The following is a 21446-nucleotide window of genomic DNA, read 5'->3' on the forward strand; positions in this document are numbered from 1 at the left end:
ATTGTACGCTATAGTAATTACCGCAGACATTTTAAAGCAGCACTTTAGGGTAAACTGCTGAGTGCATACGTGAGCCAGACATAGCAATATAGTATACCACCGGGCTCTCATGCGTTTGGCCGGGACTGGCTTCAATTAAAACACAATTACTGTCAAAGCTAATCAACACTCCTCATGGGGATCTCAGCAGGAATAATTAGGCTAACATTTATCTGTGCTGTCCATGCACTGTTGGGCTCTAAGTATGCTATTAAAATCCCACAGATGGTATTATCTAATTTTCTGGTTTACCATATTGATTCAGTGGAATATTTGGAAAATCACAGTTTATCATGAGAACATGGTATTTATAGCCCGTATTGGTCAGACACGTCATAAATCTAATTTGGAGAGTCTGCCACAGGCTGCCAGACTCTGTCCCCAGTGTATACTGCTCTGCTGAATATGTACCTGGTGTCTGTTATTCATGGTTCATGCTAATCCCAACCACAGGCTGAAATTTACTTTTCAAATATGTCAACCTCAGTGTAGACAACTATATTTAATCCTCCCTCCTCCCATGTAATATCGCAGTGGCCTTGGCATGAAAGAATGAAAAAAGCCATGTGTGCCCACTATTGTTCTGTGTGATACCTTGTGCTCGAATGTCTTTTAGTATACGTCTTTGTAATACTGTGCTTTTGCCCATGAGACATGATGGTGGAAAGCCAAAGCGGCCTTTTCTCTGATGTCAATTATCTAGAGTGAAACTTCAGGAGGACAGGCAGCTGCATCTTTAAAGAAGACTTCAAATAGCAGGGGCAGCAGTGACAGTGTGCCTCTGTGTGTCGCCACTTCCCACAGCCCAAGGCAATGAGGGCATCGTTTGATTTAGAGGCAGGAATGGCCTTCTGGGCCCTTGATTACCAGAACCCTGCGTGCTTTCATGTGGTCAGCATTCTGCCAGAGAAGGGTCACTGTTATCGATTAAATAATCTGAGTCAGTTAAAGGCAGAAACAGGGAGCATTCATGTTCCAAACTGAAGGCCTGACTCTTTGGAAATGGCCTAATCCATCTTCCTGGGAAATGAAAGGATAGGAACAATTATCTGCCAAGCAACAGAGCCGTGCCCACCGCTCGCAGCCTCCAGTTCATCCTCCTGGAATGTGCGGTTGAAAAAAGTTATGAAAGCAGTGTTGGACTTTTGATTAAAGTGATGCTGTTAACGATCCAGATCAGAGCTGCAGGACGTTTAATGTACGAACACTGGGCCTCACTGGAACAATGAATCATTTGATTAGAGAGGAAGTTATTCAGTGGATTTTGTTCCACTGCCTCAAAACTACTATAGTCACAGCTATTCTACGCTTCTGTATGCTGGGTTAAGTCTTACAAATGGCTTTCACTCATTGACTAATGAACATACACATATGACAGAGATTACCTAATCAGAATCAATACTAATGGCAAAATAATTAGCTTTGCCTAAGTACCATTGATGTAATTAAGCTCTTTGAATGTTTTCATTGAGATTACAAATGTAAGAAAAACATTCATACATTATGTTTGATGTATCTTATGTATGTATTAATGCTACTAATAATATTTAAAGCAGCTAATGGTCTCGTTTCCCAGTACATGTATGATATGTTCGCTGACTTTAATCCAGTCAGACCTCGTAGGTTTCTCTGCCTTTTTATCTGCCTTGAATAACAGCACTCGATCCTGCTGTTAAAGGATAAGTTCAAAGTTTTTCAAGTCTATCTTAAACTTACATGCCTGCATTAAAACTTGTGTTATTAAATGTTCCAATGGGCATGCAAGTACTGTTTTAAGATCGACTTGATAAAAACATTTACCAACCCTTTTTAAACGGAGACTTTGCTGTTTTTCACACAGCTTTGTATCGCCTTACGGCAAAAGTCTGCCAGATGACACAAAATGATGTGTTCAGCGTCATCGACCGGTCCTTCGCTGGCAAATGAGCGGGGAGCTCCAGCTGCTGGAGGGAGGTTGAACATTGTTTATTTGCATTTACTAGCTTAACCAGTTCCCAATCCCAACGCGTCAAATAACGCAGCTTCGTCAGTGCTCCTTGTCATCTGACACCGACTCTCAAGCCTGTATATGACGCACCCTCCCGCCGCATTAGCAGAGCATCAGATAAAGTTTAAAGTGCGAGATAGTCCTCACGGGGCGGGAGGGAGATGTGCTGGATGGGTCAAACGAACACAGGAACAGGAGACCACTGTTGGTGTCCCGAGCGAAGCTTGAAGTAACATTTTGTCACATCAGTTGTTAGTCAAGCCGTTAGTCAATCAAGTTAACGTCAACCACGATCATTTCCTAAACTACGTTGTTTTGTTGCCTAAACTTCCTGTGCATGTAATGAGCGTATATTGAAAAAAGACACAAGAGAGGTAGGTAGAGCGTCTGACCAAGCTGCGTTATTTGAGGCATTGGTGTGTGAATGTATTGAAAGCTGGTTGAAAATCTACAAAGTTTCTCTTTCACATGAATTTGACTCTAATAAAAGGTAAAATCAGTCCAATAAAGAGTTCAAACGGGAATGGATTTCTACAAAAAACAAGTGTTTGTCTCCATTCAAGTTTTAACGAAACCTTTTGATCCCATTTCTTAATTCCTTGCTAGTTCTTGTATCTGTCACAAAGCTCACCCTTTATTGTGAACATATGCACAGGATAATTTTTCTTTTTTTTTCTGGAGAGAGTTGAGAGGATATTACCAAGTGTTGAAAGAAAACTGTCCAGATATGAACTCATCTCTGCAATTGATAGTTCTTGTCTAGGATTTTGCTGCGGGGAAAAAGTTGGTTGACCAGCGGAATAAGGAAACCGAAATCCTGTTCCAAAACAATTGTTAATGATTTCCAGATAATCCATCATTAATGTCATCTTGAAGAATTCTGGTAATAAAAAAAGAACAGTAATTTGCATTTAAAATAAAAAAGATTCCCTACAAATGTGTTTTTTTTTGGGTGTCCAAATGCTTCATTTTCTGGAACTGGACCTGCCTCCTCTTGGCCCGTAGCACTAATGGTTAGCCACCTGCCGTATGGCCAGCGTCATCAGGCCGCCAGCTCGCATCTGCAGGCCACGGACGTAGTGATCTGCTACATAATGGAGGGACAGTCTCTTGGATCATTTGTTTATCATCCAGTGTGGGTGTAGTCCATATGCATGTTCTGTGTGAGTCACATCAAAGTCAGCAAGACAGCCTTTCACTGAGTTTCACCGCACTAACAAAGCATGATTTACCGACATGTTGCCGGCTCACAACTGTGGGGAACCCCATATTCTGCACAGAGCATAAACACACATTTCTGAATAACCTCTGAATCAAAGGCAGACTCAGGGTGGGCCGACTGATGTGTTGTACTGATGCAGGGTGGTCAACCAGGAGGGTGAAACCAGTCCTGGACCGTGTGATCCATTAATAAGAACCAGTCTGTCTGTGCCACAGTGAAATTGGTTAACACTGTCTTCAGTTACATGAAAGGATCAACCCACTATCACTTAAACCTCAGTCCAAGAATTTGAATCTGAAGTTGGGACTCCTCACAGCATGTGGCCAAAGATGTTGTGCCTGCAGCGTACTGCTTAAATGAATGTCACATTATTTGGTTTTTCCATGGACCATTTTAAATCATGCTTTATTGTGTATGACACAATGTGAATTCAGTAATATCAAGGAAAAGAAAACCAAGAGCAAGGTGCACAAAACATCTTAGACAAGAGTCTAACTTAAAGTTAGAGACACTGAACTCAACCTCATGCAGTCTGTTTGTTTTAAAATATTCTAAAGTGTTATGTAGAGTGCATTGAATTTCCTTTGTGTTCTTGAGGTGCCTTGTGAAGTGGTTAGACTGAGCTTTACATAGATAGCCAAGTGTGCAGGGCAAATTAAGTGAAATAAGACACTTCAAGATAAAAAAAAAGAATGACAAAGCAGATTCCTAAACCAAACCTAATGGAACATCACTTTTCTCCAGCTCAACATTTTTTTTATGTCCACAAACTGAGAGAGTCATCAGAAGAAAGGCAATGCAAGAGGCACAAGCTTTGGGAGAGGATCACTTAAAACCATGTAAACCCACTAATTGTCAAAATTGCAATAAATGTTCAAACGTGTTTTTAAAAACATGCTTTAGCTAATTACATTTTTTAGTTGATAAACAAAAGTTTTTCATAGCAAGCCAGAGATTTGTCACACTCTGGGATATGTCAAAATAACTTATCTGAGCTATTACAATTTTTTATTACCTTGCAAGTTCCAATTTTATGCAGCGTTTGACCTGAATTCATTTTCTTTACATTTTTGTTTTGGCCACTTGGGGGCAGCACAAGAAACTATGAACACAAGCTGACACATTATCACCTTGTAGAGATGTTGTATGAACATTAAATCTCTCTCTTTAGCTGCTAAATGCTCCACTATGTTCACCAGCTAGTCGCAAACTTTGTCTAACTGTCACTTAGTGCTGGGCAGGTAGCATACAGTGGGTATCGAAGCTATTTTTGCAGAAAACAACGGTCTGCTGTATTTGGAGACGATGGTGACGAGAGCACTGAGACTGAATCGGAACATGTAAAACCAAAACAATGAGCCGAATGATGCTAAAATGCTTCTTGGAGCCGAGAGGAACTGCAGAGTGTTTATTATTGTTGTTGTCTGTTTGCCACGATGAGAAACCCCTCATGCATTTACATTACCATTTCATCCGTTGTTAACATAAAAATATTGCAACATGGAATTGGGGGAAGTGACTAAGTTAAAGTAAATCAGCTTTAATACTTCTGCAATAAATTGTCTCCTTGACTCAACAATCTAAGACCAATCTTAAAGTGTATTTATGCAACTAACCCTAAAGATTAAGCTGAGTCAGCTGAAGATTGAGACTGCGGCCCCTGGCAGATGACCACCTGCGTCACACCACTGTCTCTGTGAGTATTAACATTACTATTATTCAGCTGGAGACGACCATTTCCAGTTATGATTCACCTGCAAGTGATGCCAGAGTTATTCAGTCTGGCGTCTACCTGCCATGATATGACTTTAATCTTCCCTCAAAACAGATCGCAAATCAGTAGTGCTTAGCTTTCCTCGCTGTCAGGTGAACTGATATTGATACGTTCTCAGATATTATTTCACAAATGGCTCGGATTTTCCAACATCTGAGACTCATCAACGGTTTTGTCGTCAGAGCATTATTACTGCAAAAAAAAAAATAATGATCACAATGTGATTACCGTGTGGAGGCCAGGGTGATGATAGCATGTCAGGACACAAGATAATCCCACAAGGAAACTCTTTCCAACAGTGTGAGCCAAGAAAACAATCACAGTCTTTAGCCCGGGTGCTCATGTCTGAGTGTCAAAGAAGTCAAGCTGTAAAGAAACTGAGCCTTGCTTTGTCTCTTTCTTTTCAAAGATCCAATTTTTGACACTAATTGACATTTCCCCAAATCTCTATGTTAATTTGCGGTATTGAAAAAAAGTGACAAAGCACCACATCGCCATCCTTAAAAACGTCTGCACACAGTCACTACATGCAGAACCATTATCTAAAGGCACCAGAAGCTTTGCTGTCCAAAACATTCACATGACCTCCCGTCCATCAGGATACTTTAATCATCTGTTACTCAGATTCCTGTCACGTCTCATCATATGGTTCCTCTGGACATCTCCACACTTATCAGCACCAGAGCATCAAAATGTTGCTCATGCTCCGCCGGCACATCAGCAGTATATGTCATTTTAAGTGTCTCCTCTTTTCTGCTTGCATGTATTAAATTGATGAATGTGTTTGAAATGCCATAGACACTCCAAACCGGACCCATCCCTCTTTGCGGTGGTCCTCTGGTTCCCTTTCAGCCACTTTCAGCCACTCTCTTCTGGGACATTTTCAGCGGTTTAATCCGAGGCATTATAGGCTTCCAACATCCAGTTGGACATCACCAGCTGCTTATGGAACAAATCAAAGTTTTTCCCATGAGGCATTGTTTTTATTTTGCTTGGTTATTTGAACATACTCTTTTAATCATCCAACAGAACACATCCAATAAATAATCATAATGTACTTAGTCAGCTGAGCTGTCTCACTCTTTTCTGACATATTAAAACATTATTATATCCAGCAGGTAACTTTTCCTGAGAAAATGGATGATTTCTTTTGAAATCCTTTTCTGCAAATAGCAACTGTCTGATGGCAGTCTTTCAAGGCAAATCACTGTGCACTCCGGTGACAAAGGTGGCTAAAAAAGTATCGCCTCTAAGCATCTACAGTTACATCAAACAAGTTCAATACTTCCTCCCACTCCCCAGTTTAGTTGGTTGTCTTTTGTCTCCAACAAAAGAACTTGACACTTTGAATTGGAGCCTGTGATGGATCACTTTTGAGGTCAGAAGCTTTAACGGTATACTGGTTTCATCCCAGTCCAGCCGAGCTTCCAGCCTTGAATAGATAGTTCCATCTTGTGTGAAGACTAGAGCATTATTAGGCGTAGAGTCATAGAGCCATTGTGGGAAAGATGGTTTTGGTGACTGGCTGATTGTTTGGCTTTTGTGTTTGATTTGCACTATAGTCTCCATATGTGCATCGCATTTTCTTTCATTTTCAGGAGTATAATAGTCATGAGGATGATGCACTGAGAAGATGATTTGATGGATTGTTTTGGTTTAATAATTGCAGCAACATTTGAAATAACACCTTTCAGAACATCACATATTTGAAAAATGCAGTAAAAGACATAGATTTGCAATCATTTTGAGTTTAAAAACTGTGAACATCACCAAAGGAATTACCTTTAGGTAGAACTTGTGTCCCTCTCCTAAATGCCTTATTCTTCCAAAATCATAGGCTTTACCTGTCTGAAAGAGTCCATTGTACCTCCACATGTATTATCTAACCAACATGAATATAACTTATCTTGATACAAAACTCTAAGAATCTAACAAAGGAGTCTCTATAATACTTGTATCACTAACTTTATCACCATTGGCATTCCTTGCATAACGTGGGATGCCTCTCCCACAGAGGGAAAACAATGGTTATCAGTTTTTTTTATTCTAAGTTATTCCGGAATGCTGGTTAAATGGATCCTGAACAACCTCTTGCTTATTTACATTTGACATTGGTCAGGGCATCATTTCAACGAGAAGCCTAATCCAAGACTAAAGTAAAATTGTTAATTGCTTTTGAGATGGATTTTTTATTTTTTTATTTTACATGTTTACCCATACAGGTAACATTTTCCTAGAAACACAACATTCTGACTTTAGATCACGGAACATATTCCACGTTACCTACAATCCCTCTTTATAGCAGCCTCACCATGACTTTTTTCCGTTTTCTACGCGCCCAACTGCCTCGCAGTTAAAAGGGTCAAGCGCCCAGTTAAAACACACAGTGTATAATTTTATAGCCTTTTCCCAACGGGGCTACTGGTGCCGGTGTCGAGACGACAATGTGCAAGCAGCAGTGCCGCACACAGATCAGTTTCATTCTTTGTCAGTTGTGAATAGGGGCGGAGGAAGCAAACTCATTAGAATCCTATAAAAAGAAAGTAGACCTATCCGAGATCATAAAACACCCGACTGCAGGACTAAGTGCTCTCTCTCTCAGCCAGACAGAGACAGAGGGGAAACCTCTTGTCAAGTTTCTCTCTGACCTTCAGAGCATCAGCATTTTCACAGATTCACTTCTTCATTATTTCGCTTCCATACTGGGGCTCTGTGTTTTTCAGATATCTTTATCGATGGCAGTCATTCTTCTGAATATCTGATTTTCAGGAACAAAAACGTGGCCCCATCACCAATCCCTGTATTGCAGTCGGGCAAGCGTAACGCATGGACACTGACAGGGCGCACACTTCTCAATGAGAAGCGTCATTTTTGCGGCACAAAGTTAAGGTTCTTCAAGTGATTTTTTTTCTTTTTTCTTTTTGGTACATCAGAATTGTTTTGTTCAAGGATGCTCGTCTTAACTTGGAATAGATGCTGTGCTGTGCTGTTTCTCGTCGCTACACTGAAGACGGGGGTATCAGAGATGCGCCCAAAGGCGAATTTAATCAAGCCGGCTCTGTTTGGAGGGACGCCTACACCCGCTACAAACCGCTCCGACACTGTCCATCTCGGGATCACCAAGAAAGATAACATGCTTGCGCAGGTAATTTAATTAATTTAATTATTCACATAAAGTAATATACCAGACCTACATTTTCACAAAGCCTGACATTGTGTTGAAGGATTAAAGCCATTCATTATTAGGGGTAATAATAAAAGTAGTGTCCAGTCATTCTAATAAGCGGAACAAGGAAAAAGAAGAGACTTTTTCATTTAAGTTACATTATAAGTGTGCCATTGATCCAGATAAGCGTGCGTAATTGTGCAGGACGTCTCCAAAACTGTGCCTACGGATTATCTTGAGGTGTGAGGGTAAACTGCCTTAAAACGGCTCTCACGTGGGAATCGTTATTGAAAATTGCAGGGATTGGACTCTCATAAACCCTAATTGCCTGTCAGACCTGACGCCACAGTCGGGTGCAGCGCACTTTGACGGTAAATCATTAATGCCAGCAGAAATGTGAGAAAAAGTTAACACTTGGTGTAATTTTCTGTCTGGGTCTTAGTGTCATTAAAGTGGTCCAGACGCTTGCTGGGATTATGAGATTCTTGCTGGTGGGCCTCTGAGGGATACTCTTACCAACCACTTAATACCCACTCAAAGAGTTATCAATTCCTGCTGTTTCAACAAAGTGCCATATTACTGTAGTTTGAGAGCAAACATGGGATCAAAAATGTTAAACATTTGGCAGGTTTCCTTCTGGCAAACGTAAAAAGTTGTGAACATTACGAGTTTTATCAAGTGCGGAATTAGAGCTGTAGATTTGTATTGCTTGGCCAGGAAAGAAAAGTTTGATTTCTTATACGTGAATGTTTTAGGTTTTTCTTTTAAGAGGAAAACAGATACTGGTGTGGAAAACAAAAATGACTCATCAGTTGAACAAAAAACTGACAAAAGCCAGAAGGCTTTAATTTCCCATTACCACTAACTCTAAGTTTTAATTGAACATATTGGAGTCTGATTATGTTGAGTTCAGAGTACCTTTATGAGCAGCAGAGGGCACTGCCACATCTCCATCAGCTCACAGAAACAGCTGATCACTTTTGTCTCACCATTAACTCTTGTTTACATTTGGCCTGTTCAACTGTCTGTAATATCACTTGCAGTAGTGATAGTGTTGAATATCTGTGACGTGCGCAGTGCTGAGAGCAGCTCCTTGACATCCAGCTCAGGCAGCAGAAATTATGAAAAAGCCACTTTCTCCAACCTCAAGCAAACCTGCCAGACCTCAATTTGAACGCCTGCTTACATCTTTGCCATTGCAATAATCTGGAGCGGTTTGGAAGAGTGGACTGAGCAGAAACAATATGTGTGTGCGGAGACCACTATACTGTCGCAAAAGTAAAATGCTGTGTGTCCAAATGAAGACAGCTAATAGCATTTATTGCAGGATGGGGTATATATATATACACATACAGTATATATGTGTGCGTGTGTTCTGGCTGCCAGGAGGTTTTCCAGAGCTGTAAATTAACCGCCGCAGCTCAGCCTTGGCCAGAAATGCGGCTTGACGCTGGCAAGCAAACAGCAATGACCTTCTGCATATCATGATACATTTATGAGCAGAATAAATCACTGATAACAAGTCAGCTCTCTTCACAAGAATGTAATGGCAAAGTGTGGTGTCTATTTAGTCTAGGAGCGATCACAGGGAGTATATAACTGCAATTACTCTACCTTAGATTTTTTAATTATGATAAATGCCTTGAAACAGGTTGCATAGCACTAAAACCGCACATGAGTCATTTTCTTTCTGAAGTGGTTCACAGCAGGCACCCCAAAATATTTTCATCTTCGTCTGCAATTGTGAAGTGAATTACTGCTGATTAAAGCTTGGGTGTAAGTTTGGAAAATGGGCATGCATCAACTCCAATTTTTCCTCTGGCATCTGCATTATGGGAAACCTCAGAGCGGATAGATATCCTGCGAGTAGATTTATGGTCAAGGCGTCATGCTGTTGAGTTTGTTACAATTGGTGAGGAATAGTTGGCAGATTATCACACCTCTGGAGGATTCACAGTGGGTTCAGGATGTGAGTGTTTGTGAGCTTGCCAGTTATGTGAGTGATAATATCAATAATTGACCACAATTGCCTTTAAAAAAAAAACTCGTACTCATTTTTTACCACATTTACATGATATAAGGCAGCTCGGTCTCTTACAGTTAAAGATTAGAATTACTTGAAATCTCCCCAAAAATCACCCTCAAATGTAGCAAATTATTGAGGGAGACAGTCCAACCACCCTGTGGAGACAAGCCACTGCAGCAGGAAACAAGGGTGTAATTTGGTGTTTTATCCATCAGGTTAGAAACGCTGCTCAAAGCCTTAGTTTATTTGACAGCTTAATGTGCTTTTATTTCCTGTATCTGCTGACATCGTTTGGCGATAAAGCTTACATAAGCCACACACAAACCAGGGTCAGGTTTTGGCTATCTCTTGGCGTTCAGTCGAGTGTTTTCCCGTTGTCTGACCCTTTTCACATCAGTAAATCTGAGAAAACCAAAATGTACGCCTCTCAGACCTTGACAGCCGGCGTTCTTGGGTGGCACTGTTGGCTCCTTGGAAGGGAACCAACAGAAATGGATAGCACGGCCAGGCAGTGCTTACCACTGTAACCTCTGAACCCTCAAGGGAACCGACAGCGTGGCGGCATTCATGCGGTACGTGTCTGTAAAACATCAGCAGCCTATCAGTCAGCCTTAACTAGTTGCTTTATTTAATTCAACACAGAGATTACTTTAACAAGCGATCTCTGAGGGCTCTGCCTATAAAACTAGAGCCACGTCCTTTCTCTTTCTTTCTCTAACCTAAAATGAATGTTCAGTGAACCTAATGAGCTGAGAAAAGAGGTGCGAGTGCTTGTTAGCGCCCAGCTCAGTTTGTGCTTCAGTCTCTTGTCCTGTGGCCTTTCCACTCTGTGGGTCCCTTGGGCGCTGTGAGGGCCCAACACTGGAGCTATTAGGGGTCTCCTGTGGAAACCTCCTTTACTGAATTGGACCTGTCAATGAGCGAGGAGAACCGTGCGCCACAGGATTACACATTTTAGAGCAGCACACCTCATAGATTACCATCAAAAGCTTTGCCGCTTTCCTTTGATAGTCTTTGAAAAGAGCAGTCATGTACGCTGTCTGTGTGCCTCTCCTCGTGTCCGATGAATAAGATCAACCCAGAATGTATACTTAACTTAAGGAAGGTCTAGTTTTTGGAGACTTTGGATTCTAGCACTCAAAGGGACATGCCCATAAACACATGTGTTTTGAGTGATGAAAGACGCCAAGCTGTGTTTGAAGACATGGTTTGTACGAGTGACTTGTGTGCAGCCATCCCTATGTTATCTGATACCGGCTGTCTGTGCTTTCAGGGCATATGCAGTTTGTTTATTCAGTGACATCGTTTATTTGGCTCTGTAAGGCCCCTGCCACTCATTAACACTATTCACAGTTTCAGGTTATGTGCCTGATTTCTGAAGGTCAAGTGCAATCACGACATGCAGCTCAAAAAGCGTGGAACTGCTCTTATTTCTCAGCAGTGTCCCTTTATGTACAAACAATAAGGGACTATATGAAAATAGTTAGGGGGGGGGGGGGGCGAGTGGTCCAGAAAAGGGGGAGGATTGCAGTTTATCCTTTGGTACTTTTTTTGGTAGAGCAAGGGGGGCCTGACATTTATAATTTACTTTTGCAATTTATTTAATACTTGCATAAAAAGACACCTTTCACTTGCTCCGTGGTTAAAAAAAGTGCGCTTTGCCAAATGCAGTAACTGTACCAAAACATAATTCTGTTTTTGAAGCGACAACTCTTTTGTTCGGCCAGGTTTAGACACAAAAAAGATCAAGATTTGGGATACAATTTCTACTTTATTGAGGTTAGGGGAACTTCATCGTCATGGCTACAGGGGGTACACTGTTAAACAATGTACCAATATATCACTGTTATATTACTTTTTACTTGTTGTGGGGAGATGTTGCCGTTTTTCAGTAAGTCAATAGGTTTCTGAGAAAACATGCTGTAAAATGGCCTTTTATTTTTTACAAGGTGAAACATAAAGTAAACCCTCAGACTCAAACTAAACAATAGAGACAATATTTTGTGTTTTTTAATGCATTACAGGGCACTTCTATCGAATTATATCAGCACTTTGGAATGACTCTACCAAGGTAAATAAGGGACCCAAAGACCAGGGGGGATGGTTCAAAGCCCTGTATATCCGGCAGTAAATCCCTTGTAGATTGTAGCTCCTGCACATTTAAGGTTCTTCTTCAAAGCCACAATGCTTAACCAGCACGAGAGCAGCACGAGACAGGGCCGGAGGCTTCCCTTATGGCTCTCTGTCTGTCTCTTCCTTTATCATCTCACCAGCATACCAAGAGAGGCTTACAGAGTACACGGTTTTCAACCCGCTTCCTCCGCAGGACCCAATGCTGCGCTTTTATGTGTGAAGGCTGTCGAGGGAAAAATAAGGGAGCGACAGAAAAAAAGATGTGAGATAAATGAGATGCATCCAAATGAAACCCCATCCCTCAGAAGTTGCGTATGAGGCGATTTAAAACATGACAAGATAAGGCAAGATTATCAGCCGTGATTTGGGGGTCAGCCTTGTATCATTGGGTTTCAAAGGGCTGTCTTGCGGTTTGAGCCTAGATGGAGGAGGTGAGCCCCGTGCTTATTCTTCTTCTCCCACCCCGCTCCCCCTCCACATGCACTATACACTGTAATCGATCCAAGCCTCTGGCCAGAAAGACGGATAGGAATCAAAGCAGGTATAATGAAGTACTACTGCACGTGGCCTGGCCCATTTGTCTTCATATTTAGATAACAGCACATTGTTCATGTCAGGGAGAAAAAACTCCCGCTGCACTTTACTTTAACTTCTCTTCAGAACATATTTCCCTCCTCAGCTGTGATTATACCATCGTCCGTGGCGATGAAGATGTTTCTCTGAATGAGCAGTTGACACAAAAACAGGCCTCTCGATGAGGTTGAAATGTAATCCTTGACAAAAAATGTATCTTGATGTTCTTTGTTTAGCAAACTCCATTAGTTGAGGAAAACTGTGAGATGTGATGAATGTGGTGTGATTCACTTTCTGGTTGAGAGTTAGATTAGCTGATCAAAACCGCTCTAATGTCTTTGTCGTAGAGACAGAGCTTGAGCCGAGATGATTAGTTTAGCTTAGCATAAAGAGTCAGCTTTTCCTCCAATCAAAAATACACTACGGCTCAAATTGACACATTTTCATTTTTACGTTTGTGTATTTACGGATTAAACAAAGGAGAAACATCGCATTAAATAGTGAGCTTTAGAGGTGTAGGAGGGCATATTTTTGAGGAGAGAGCCGGGTTAGCCGTTTCCCTCTGCTTCCAGTCTTTATGCTAAGCTAGGCTAATTGCTTCCGTGCTCTACCTCACCATACTTAATGCACACACTGAATGCATGTGAGAGGTATTCATTTTGTCTTTTAACTGTCTGCAAGGAAACCAAACTGTCAAACTATTCCTGTAAGACTATTGTTATTATTATTTTTGTGAGGAGCTCAGATTTTAAGGGCTCCTCCAGCCATTTATATTGCACTTCCATAAAGTTTGGGGGCTTGCAACAGAGAGCTTTCAAAAGGAAAGGTCAAATTCCTGGATCTTACGTTTCCCATTGATGGCATTTATGCAGCATTAGACTCTACCTGCCTGGAAAATGCCCATGTCTTTTTACAGACTCTGTTATAAGAATCCCCCTAATGCCGAAGCCAAAACAACCCTAATAACGTCACCACAGTTATTTTCTCCGATTTTAGTTCCTCCAGAGCCAGAAGACAGTAGCCTATAAAACTGAATAGTTCTCCCTACGACAAGTAAACTGGTCTTCATGTGTACAATTGGTGGAATGTCCTTTGAAGAAAAGCCTTTGAATATTCTGAGAACAGCTCTGAACACAGTAGTAATTAAGAAATATTTGGAATCCATCAAACCTCAGGGCTTTGTTACTTTCATCAACACATTAAGCATCTGCATTGTGGGAATCTGTCACAATGATGGATGAGGATTCAGTTTAATATTCCTGTTCATTTTTCTACGCCTGTATCATTGCCTCCATGTGTTTCCAGGCTGAGAAAGTCAGCATGGCATCTGTCCAACAAGTCTAATCTCGTTCACTTTCTAAAACAAAAGCACGTCGTCGGGTAACAACTTCCAATGTGCTGAAATATTGATTGTTGAGTTAATTTTAACATCTGGAGTACATTCCTGTGTGCCTGTTCTTTTGGGCATGGCTTCCCCTTCCTGCTGACCTTTGTACCCTAAATGGAGTTTGCTATTTATTGGGGCTAAAAGGATTTTACTCAGATTCAAACCTCTCTCTTGTTCATTCTCATGCTTATTGTTCCATGTTTGTCAGTGGTAAGCCACACTAAACCAGATCTGTCAGTGCAATGCCAGCTAAATGTGGTTGCGGTGCTGGTGGTGGTTGTGTGCCAGCCAAACATGTTCTAATGTCGTTTACACTGGACATAATTTACAATCCGTCCATATTTACTGACCTGCATATTTGAATATGTGTCCATCCATTGTGATAACCATGTACTAAAACAAAAGAGAATAAAATAAATAAAATAACATAAAGATGTGCAGCAATTTGAGAAACACAGTGACCTAACCTTTATTATGTCTTGCCCAATGGATGTGGACTTGAGCCAGGGTAAAGATGCTTCCCTACAGCTCTTCAAAATGTCCCTCTCTCTTGATGATTTCAGTGCAAATAACATCATTTCATTTGGATTGGGGAGTTAATTTGATTTGGGAAAACCATTTACGACAAACTCCTTTGCTCCTGCTCCAAGTCTGATGGGGACAGGACTTGCATGTGTAGGGAATTATATCAAGTACCAGTAAATGTTCGCATTGGTGCATACAATTGTTATGGAAAAAGTAAGTGTGGCTTTAATTGTACTTCTCGCTGCTGTAGACAGCCGATGTTGTGTATGTTGAGGTGGTCATTTTAGTGCGCTTACGGAAAAGACTTAAAGTTCTTTGCGTGCTTTGCTGAACAACAGAATATGTCGCAACCTTTCAGCGTAAACACAAAAATACTAAAGCACAAACAATGGCAAATTGACTCTGAAGGAGTATGATTAGCTACAGTAATTGCCCCACAATTATGTCTGTAGACTCATTAAGCCTCTGAACACTTTTGGAGAAATTGAGAGAAACTGAAGTGGTCTGTCTTGGTTTGTAAATTGTTATAACTCTATTGTCTGGGACCTGAAACAAATGACCACGCTAGTGGGAGCGATGTTAATCCCTACAACATGTTGTCCTCTAAAATTGTGGTGAGTTCACCCGAAGAGAACAACCAACATATTTTCTCACTTACCCCCAATAGTGTCATGCCATGCAGAGAGTTTGGGGTTAATTTGCCAAAGTTTCAGATCTCTGCATGCTACTTAGACTTCTGCCACCACCTCAATACAGAGTGATGGTGAATGGCATTTGGTTTCGATGTCCAAAACATAAAAAATTACTTTTGTAAAACTTCACAGCACTGTCTTTTTCCAGAACCAGTGTAGCTCTCAAACTGTTAAAGAGTAAACAGTCAGGCAACCTGTGATTAAATACAACATGTCTTTTATCTAGAAAACGCAATGTTGTTAAAATAAAAGTGCTATTTTCTAGCCTGATGACGAAAGCCCAATTTCTATGTAATTAATCATGTCTTGTTTTTGTTTCTAACTATGTTTTCTTTTCTGGAGAGAGTCTCTCCAAATACCTCTAACCTGAGCATAACATGGGTTTTATTTGGCTTGTTAACTGCTACAATTTAAATTTTGCGACCTGGGGTGCATGGTGCAACTGTGGTGCGCCGTGTATAGAGTGGAATTAGAAGGAATGCAGTTACTGTGTTATGTCTGCGTAAGTTGAGGTTTGCAGGGTTGTGACCAAATTAAATCCACTACTCTTTAAGAATGGGGTCCTCCGCAACACAGCACTCTGATTATCTGGGAGAAATGTTGTAAACATAGCAGATGTCCTTGTGTGGGAGATAACACACCACCTACAACTCTATGCCCCATCTAATTAAATTAATGTGGATGGAGATAACTCATTGGTTTGCCATAACAAGAAGATCCACTAGATTAGTTAGATTTTGAACAGAGTTTGACAGGATCAATGTGGTTATGGGCCATCGGGACCAGCCTGAATGATGCAATTAAGGGAATTTGTTACTTATGCCAAAGCCACACGAGTGTGTCTTTCAGAAATTGCATAAAACATGACTGCACCTTCTGACATGCACCTTTTGACCTAATATGAGCAGATGGACTTGCACTTTACCCCCACCTTCTGTTCAGCAAAATTCTATAAGTGTGCTTGTGCATTGCGCAACCTTTTATAAATACATTTTATAAGGAAATTGATTGAGTAAACGCTGCATCTTTTTCCTCAGCAGGACTATCCATGCAGCAATGATAAGGAGTGCAGCGTGGGAAGCTTCTGCCAAAGCCCTCAAAAGGCTCCCTCTCAGTGCCTCAATTGCCGCAGGAGGAAGAAGCGCTGCCATCGAGATGCCATGTGCTGTCCCGGGAACCGATGCAGTAACTGTACGTGTCTGACACAAGCACGTTTTCAGTGCATGCTAGTTTCAGTTATGTTGTGGCTGCAGGACACAATTCAGAAATTTGATTTCTGGCCTAATGCAGATATTCTGGAAAAAAAATGTACAGTATTTAGCCCAGAGAGTTAGTGAAGTAGCCAGTACATTTTAAATAATGTTCAACACATGCTTTCAGACAGAATCCTATTCCTATTGTTTTCAATTGATGCCAAGAGGTTAGAAATCAGGCTTTGCAGTAATAGTTCTTTGTCTTTATTGACTCAGCTTACCAACACTTTTGCAGTTCAACTCTAATGCCGAATTTAGCAATCACTAACACAAGCTACTGCTATATTGATCTGATCTTTTAACTTGTTGGCCATCAGGTTGAACAATCTCTTACGTTGGCTTGTTTCTTGACAAAGTACAGTTGCTATTGTTTGATCTCTTCTTTATTCTGTCTGCAGATATTTGTGTCCCTATCTCTGAGAGTGTGCTCTCACCTCACATCTCAGCTTTAGACGAACATAACAAACTCTCCACCAAAGACCACAGCTGGAGAAACAGTGGGAAGGCACATGCTAAGCATTCTCTTAAAGGTGAGATTATGTATAAAACCTGTCCACCGGAAACCCTGCCCTCTGTAAACACTGTCACTGTTGTCTTGTTTCTCAGCTTTCCTGCTGTCGATGGCAAAATCTCTCTGTTGTTCACTGTCTGCATGTCCTACGGAGTTCATGGGCGACGCCAATCCACAAACTATGTTGATAATTACCCCTCTGCTCATGTGTCAGTGTCTGTGTGCTTAAAGCACAGCATGGGAAACCTAAAAGAAACCACAATGCCCCTGCTGTTTCTCCACCTACATAAAGCCATGCAAACCCTGTCATTGACAGCACACACACTTGTGTGATACACAAGTGAAAACCACAGAATGCAGGTTTGGCGTGATTATAGCTAATAACTCCCTGAGCCCCCTGCTTAGTGTTCATGTCACCTGATTTAAGTCAATGTAAGGGCCTATCCATAAAGCAATTCGTTTAATGAGACACTTAAATTACTCAACTCTAAATGCACCCTGAAGACAGCAGGCTGCAATGCTAAAATCAATATCAAAATAGCAGCACTATATATATATATACTTAAAGTTATAAATAAGACCATTTAATTTTATTTGTGCTTGACTCACTCCCTCTCCTTAAACATTATTGTATTATAATGGCCTTATGTAAGTCGCTGCTTGAGAAAGAAATCCACCAACAATCCGTGTTGTTAAAGCAATGAACAAGCAGTCAGGCTTAGCAGTCCATCATGCTGATGCTTGGAACTTGAAATAACTTTTCAGCAAAGTGTGGTTTTGTCAGCAATACAGGGCAAAAAACTGCATGACTAAATTATACTAACTAAGCATTCATAAGAGCAGTGCACAGATCCTGCCAAGAATATCAGACTCAGACCAGATGGGACGATATGGTTAATATACAGAATAAGCAAATTGTTTTCTTGATTTATGTTGAAAGCCTCATGCTTTTCTTTGGTCTCCGACATGGCCACATATACTGCAATCGTGAAGAAAGGGTTGCATAAACTTATCCGTATGGAAAACATAACAGCTTAATGAGCAATAATCGTACATTTCCTGTGCTTTATTTAACCAAAGCACTATACAGCAAAACTCCAAGATGCTAGATGATTTATAACTTCATGCAGGTCTTTTATGTCTCTGATGAAGCATTTGGTTCTGTTTTTTTCTGAGCAGACAATATATTGTTTGTAGACGTGTTGTTCGCTGGTTCCCCACTGATCAGCCCTGTTTCTTGTCCTCATCTGTTAGGGCATGAGGGCGACCCTTGCCTGCGTTCATCCGATTGCTCGGAGGGCTACTGCTGCGCCCGCCATTTCTGGACCAAAATCTGCAAGCCGGTCCTGATGCAGACAGAGGTGTGCACCAAGCAGAGGAAGAAAGGCTCCCACGGCCTGGAAATCTTCGAGCGCTGTGACTGTGCCAAGGGCCTTTCCTGCAAGGTGTGGAAAGACGCCACCTCCTCGTCCAAGTCCAGGCTCCACATGTGCCAGAAGATCTGAAGCAGGGGCAGCTGCTTTCGGCGTGGAGGCCTCTGTCTCCATCTGCCAGGGAAAGATTTTGTAAAGGATGGGTTGTGGCTGTATTAAAAAAGGAGTAAAAGACAGAGACTAACAAGAGAAAGAACAGACTGCGTGGGTTCAAGCTCTCTATTTGGAGAGTGAGTGGGATTGCTTTAATGTGTTTGCTGTGAGTGGTCCATACCTGCACCCACACACAAACCTGCACACTCACACACACACACACACACACACACACACACACACCTCATGGGTTTGTGAGATTAATGAGCTAACAAATATGATCAACTTTTTAGACATTCTCGTGACATTCAGGGAGCCACAAAGTTAGCCAGTATATGCTGTGATAGGTGTGAACCTTTTCTAGAAGGAGGCAACTGACGTAGCAGTCTTTTATCAAGCCTCAACTTATAATAATAAGACAAATAGACTATTTATAGAGAAGCCATATTTTCACTCCATAGTACATTCTTTACCAAACACCAAAGTGAAAGTGTGTAATGCTGTGTTTCATTACTGGATCTGTCATGACTTGTTATCTGTTAGATTTCAATATCTCAGTCTACTTGGTGTTTGTTTTAAGTATTGAGGAATTCAGCTGTAGGGATGCAAGACATTTACAACCAGTAACAATGTCCAGACCCACAAAATACCAGTTATATCATATGAGGAACATACTCCATACACTGCTCAGTCCAGAGCTTGACTTGTGTAACAGCATCCTGGGACTTCAATGCGCGTATAATACTTTTAAACCAAAGAATGAAAGAATATTTACATCAGAGTGATGAGTTTCATCTGGGACATTAGCTCCTCGCCCGATATTTAGCCACAAGAATTGAGATAAAGTATTGTGTCCGTTGTGGAAACCTCGTTTGATCTGTCAGATACAGCTGCAATCTATTGTGATACAACTGTGTGGGTTTGAACAGTTTGCACTGAGGTAGTGCTCTGCTGTAGACTTAGTGGTTCCGATACCAGACCAGAGAATGGTTCTGCTTTTCCAATCACATGAACAGGATTCAAGGATACCATGGAAGGGCAATTTTTTCCGTTCACAAAGCCAGTAGAAATGGAGACGTGAGAAGATTGATTAAAGTAACAAAAACGCTCCATGAGCCTGACGTTTTCAAAGAGAATTTCAGTTTGAATCAACATTATGTTGATGGCACTCAGCCCTGTTTATTTTTCAGTTTTTCAAATACGACTGCATACTTTCTACTCGTGAAATACTGTGCAGTCTTTTGGTACTAGAGGTGAACCAATGCTTTTCCCCCTCAGCATAACTTCTTTAAACATCCGTTACCTACATATTCACTATGATATCACATTTGCCTCTTTTTGCTTTAATGTTTTTACAGCATCAACTACACATATTTTTTAACCAAAATATCAATAAGCTCTTATATTGTAAATAGATTGGAACCAATGAAATGTATTTAAGAATCGATGTATATCATGTACATATAATAAAGATATGAATCTTAAACATTACAGCAAAATTATCTAGGTGAGAAGAGTAATGAGGGATGAAATGGGACGAGCACAGTTGGACAGATTCAAAATAATGTTGAAATAATAAAAGCTGCGTGAATAGCCAGAAGGGAAAAACAGAGCTACAGGCTGCCTGCATCGAAAGGATTTTTGGAAGAAGAGAGACAAGCACATTCATTTCCAAAACTGTTTGTGTAAATGGTGTCAAGATTTATATCTCACTAAATATTGTCTGTGTTAATACTTTTGATTTGTTTCTTGTATTTACAATGATGACTGAATAAAAGAATGTATTTTGTATCATTTGTTAAACTTGACTGCTTATTATTATTGTATTGTGTTGCTTGTTATGTTTTGTTGAGTTTTTATAGTGTACAACATGGAGGTAACACCAAAGGAAGATGAAATATGCTCACATTATGCATTGTGTTTTTAGAATGATAAAATGAAAACGAGAAAAATGTTCATCAATCAAGCGAACAGGCTTTGTTTCAGACAAGCAAAAGCTCATTTAACCAGCTGCACATTTTAAAAGTATGAGCTGATTCACCTGTTGCTTTGCATGACGTGAATGTTAAAGCCCCTGAAAACTTGGTTTCAGATTTTAAAGGTGCCCTGTGAAGTCTTCTTGTAAACAAACAAAGTTATGTTTACATTCATGTGTACTCACCGAAATGCATTGTGTGTCGCCTTAAGGTCTAAGAAAACGTGCTGAATGAATTTTTCATCAACAGAAAACATTTGAAAAGCTGATTTTTGAACAGCTTGAAACCTGCATTGTTTACATACATGTTTACTTTCAAGCAATCTTCTTCCTTGTGTTTTGTTTGCGCATTGCTACGTTTCTTAACATGTTGCTGCCACTAGCAGATTAGTGGAATAATGCGAAACCATTGGCAGGAATATGTATTTATAGGACCCACTCATAAACACAGCGGTTCATTGCGCTTTGAGTGGTCAAAAACTCTGCAGGGTACCTTTTTGAGTTTTTCTCAACTAAAGTAAATATACATGACTAAATCCACAAACAAAGTTTTTTGGGGAAAAATTCTTGCGTAGCTCACTTGGAAGAGGGAATCTATACGCCTAATAAACATTATCCACACAGCTGATTGACTGCAGTGACTATACCTCGTGATCG

At 40.7% G+C, this 21446-nt stretch overlaps 1 protein-coding gene across 1 annotated transcript; it reads left to right on the plus strand.

Annotated features, from left to right (window-relative positions):
• Positions 1-7972: 7972 nt before the first annotated feature.
• dkk2 (dickkopf WNT signaling pathway inhibitor 2) lies at positions 7973-20521 on the plus strand (the record flags this gene model as incomplete). Its single annotated transcript, XM_079159568.1, has 4 exons — positions 7973-8167; positions 16562-16715; positions 17176-17307; positions 18543-20521. The coding sequence occupies 4 exons, from the start codon at positions 7973-7975 to the stop codon at positions 18791-18793; spliced, it is 732 nt and encodes a 243-aa protein (XP_079015694.1). The 3' UTR covers positions 18794-20521.
• Positions 20522-21446: the final 925 nt, after the last annotated feature.

The sequence above is a fragment of the Pholis gunnellus genome (assembly GCF_910591455.1).
Source record: "Pholis gunnellus genome assembly, chromosome: 5".
Taxonomy (NCBI): domain Eukaryota; kingdom Metazoa; phylum Chordata; class Actinopteri; order Perciformes; family Pholidae; genus Pholis; species Pholis gunnellus.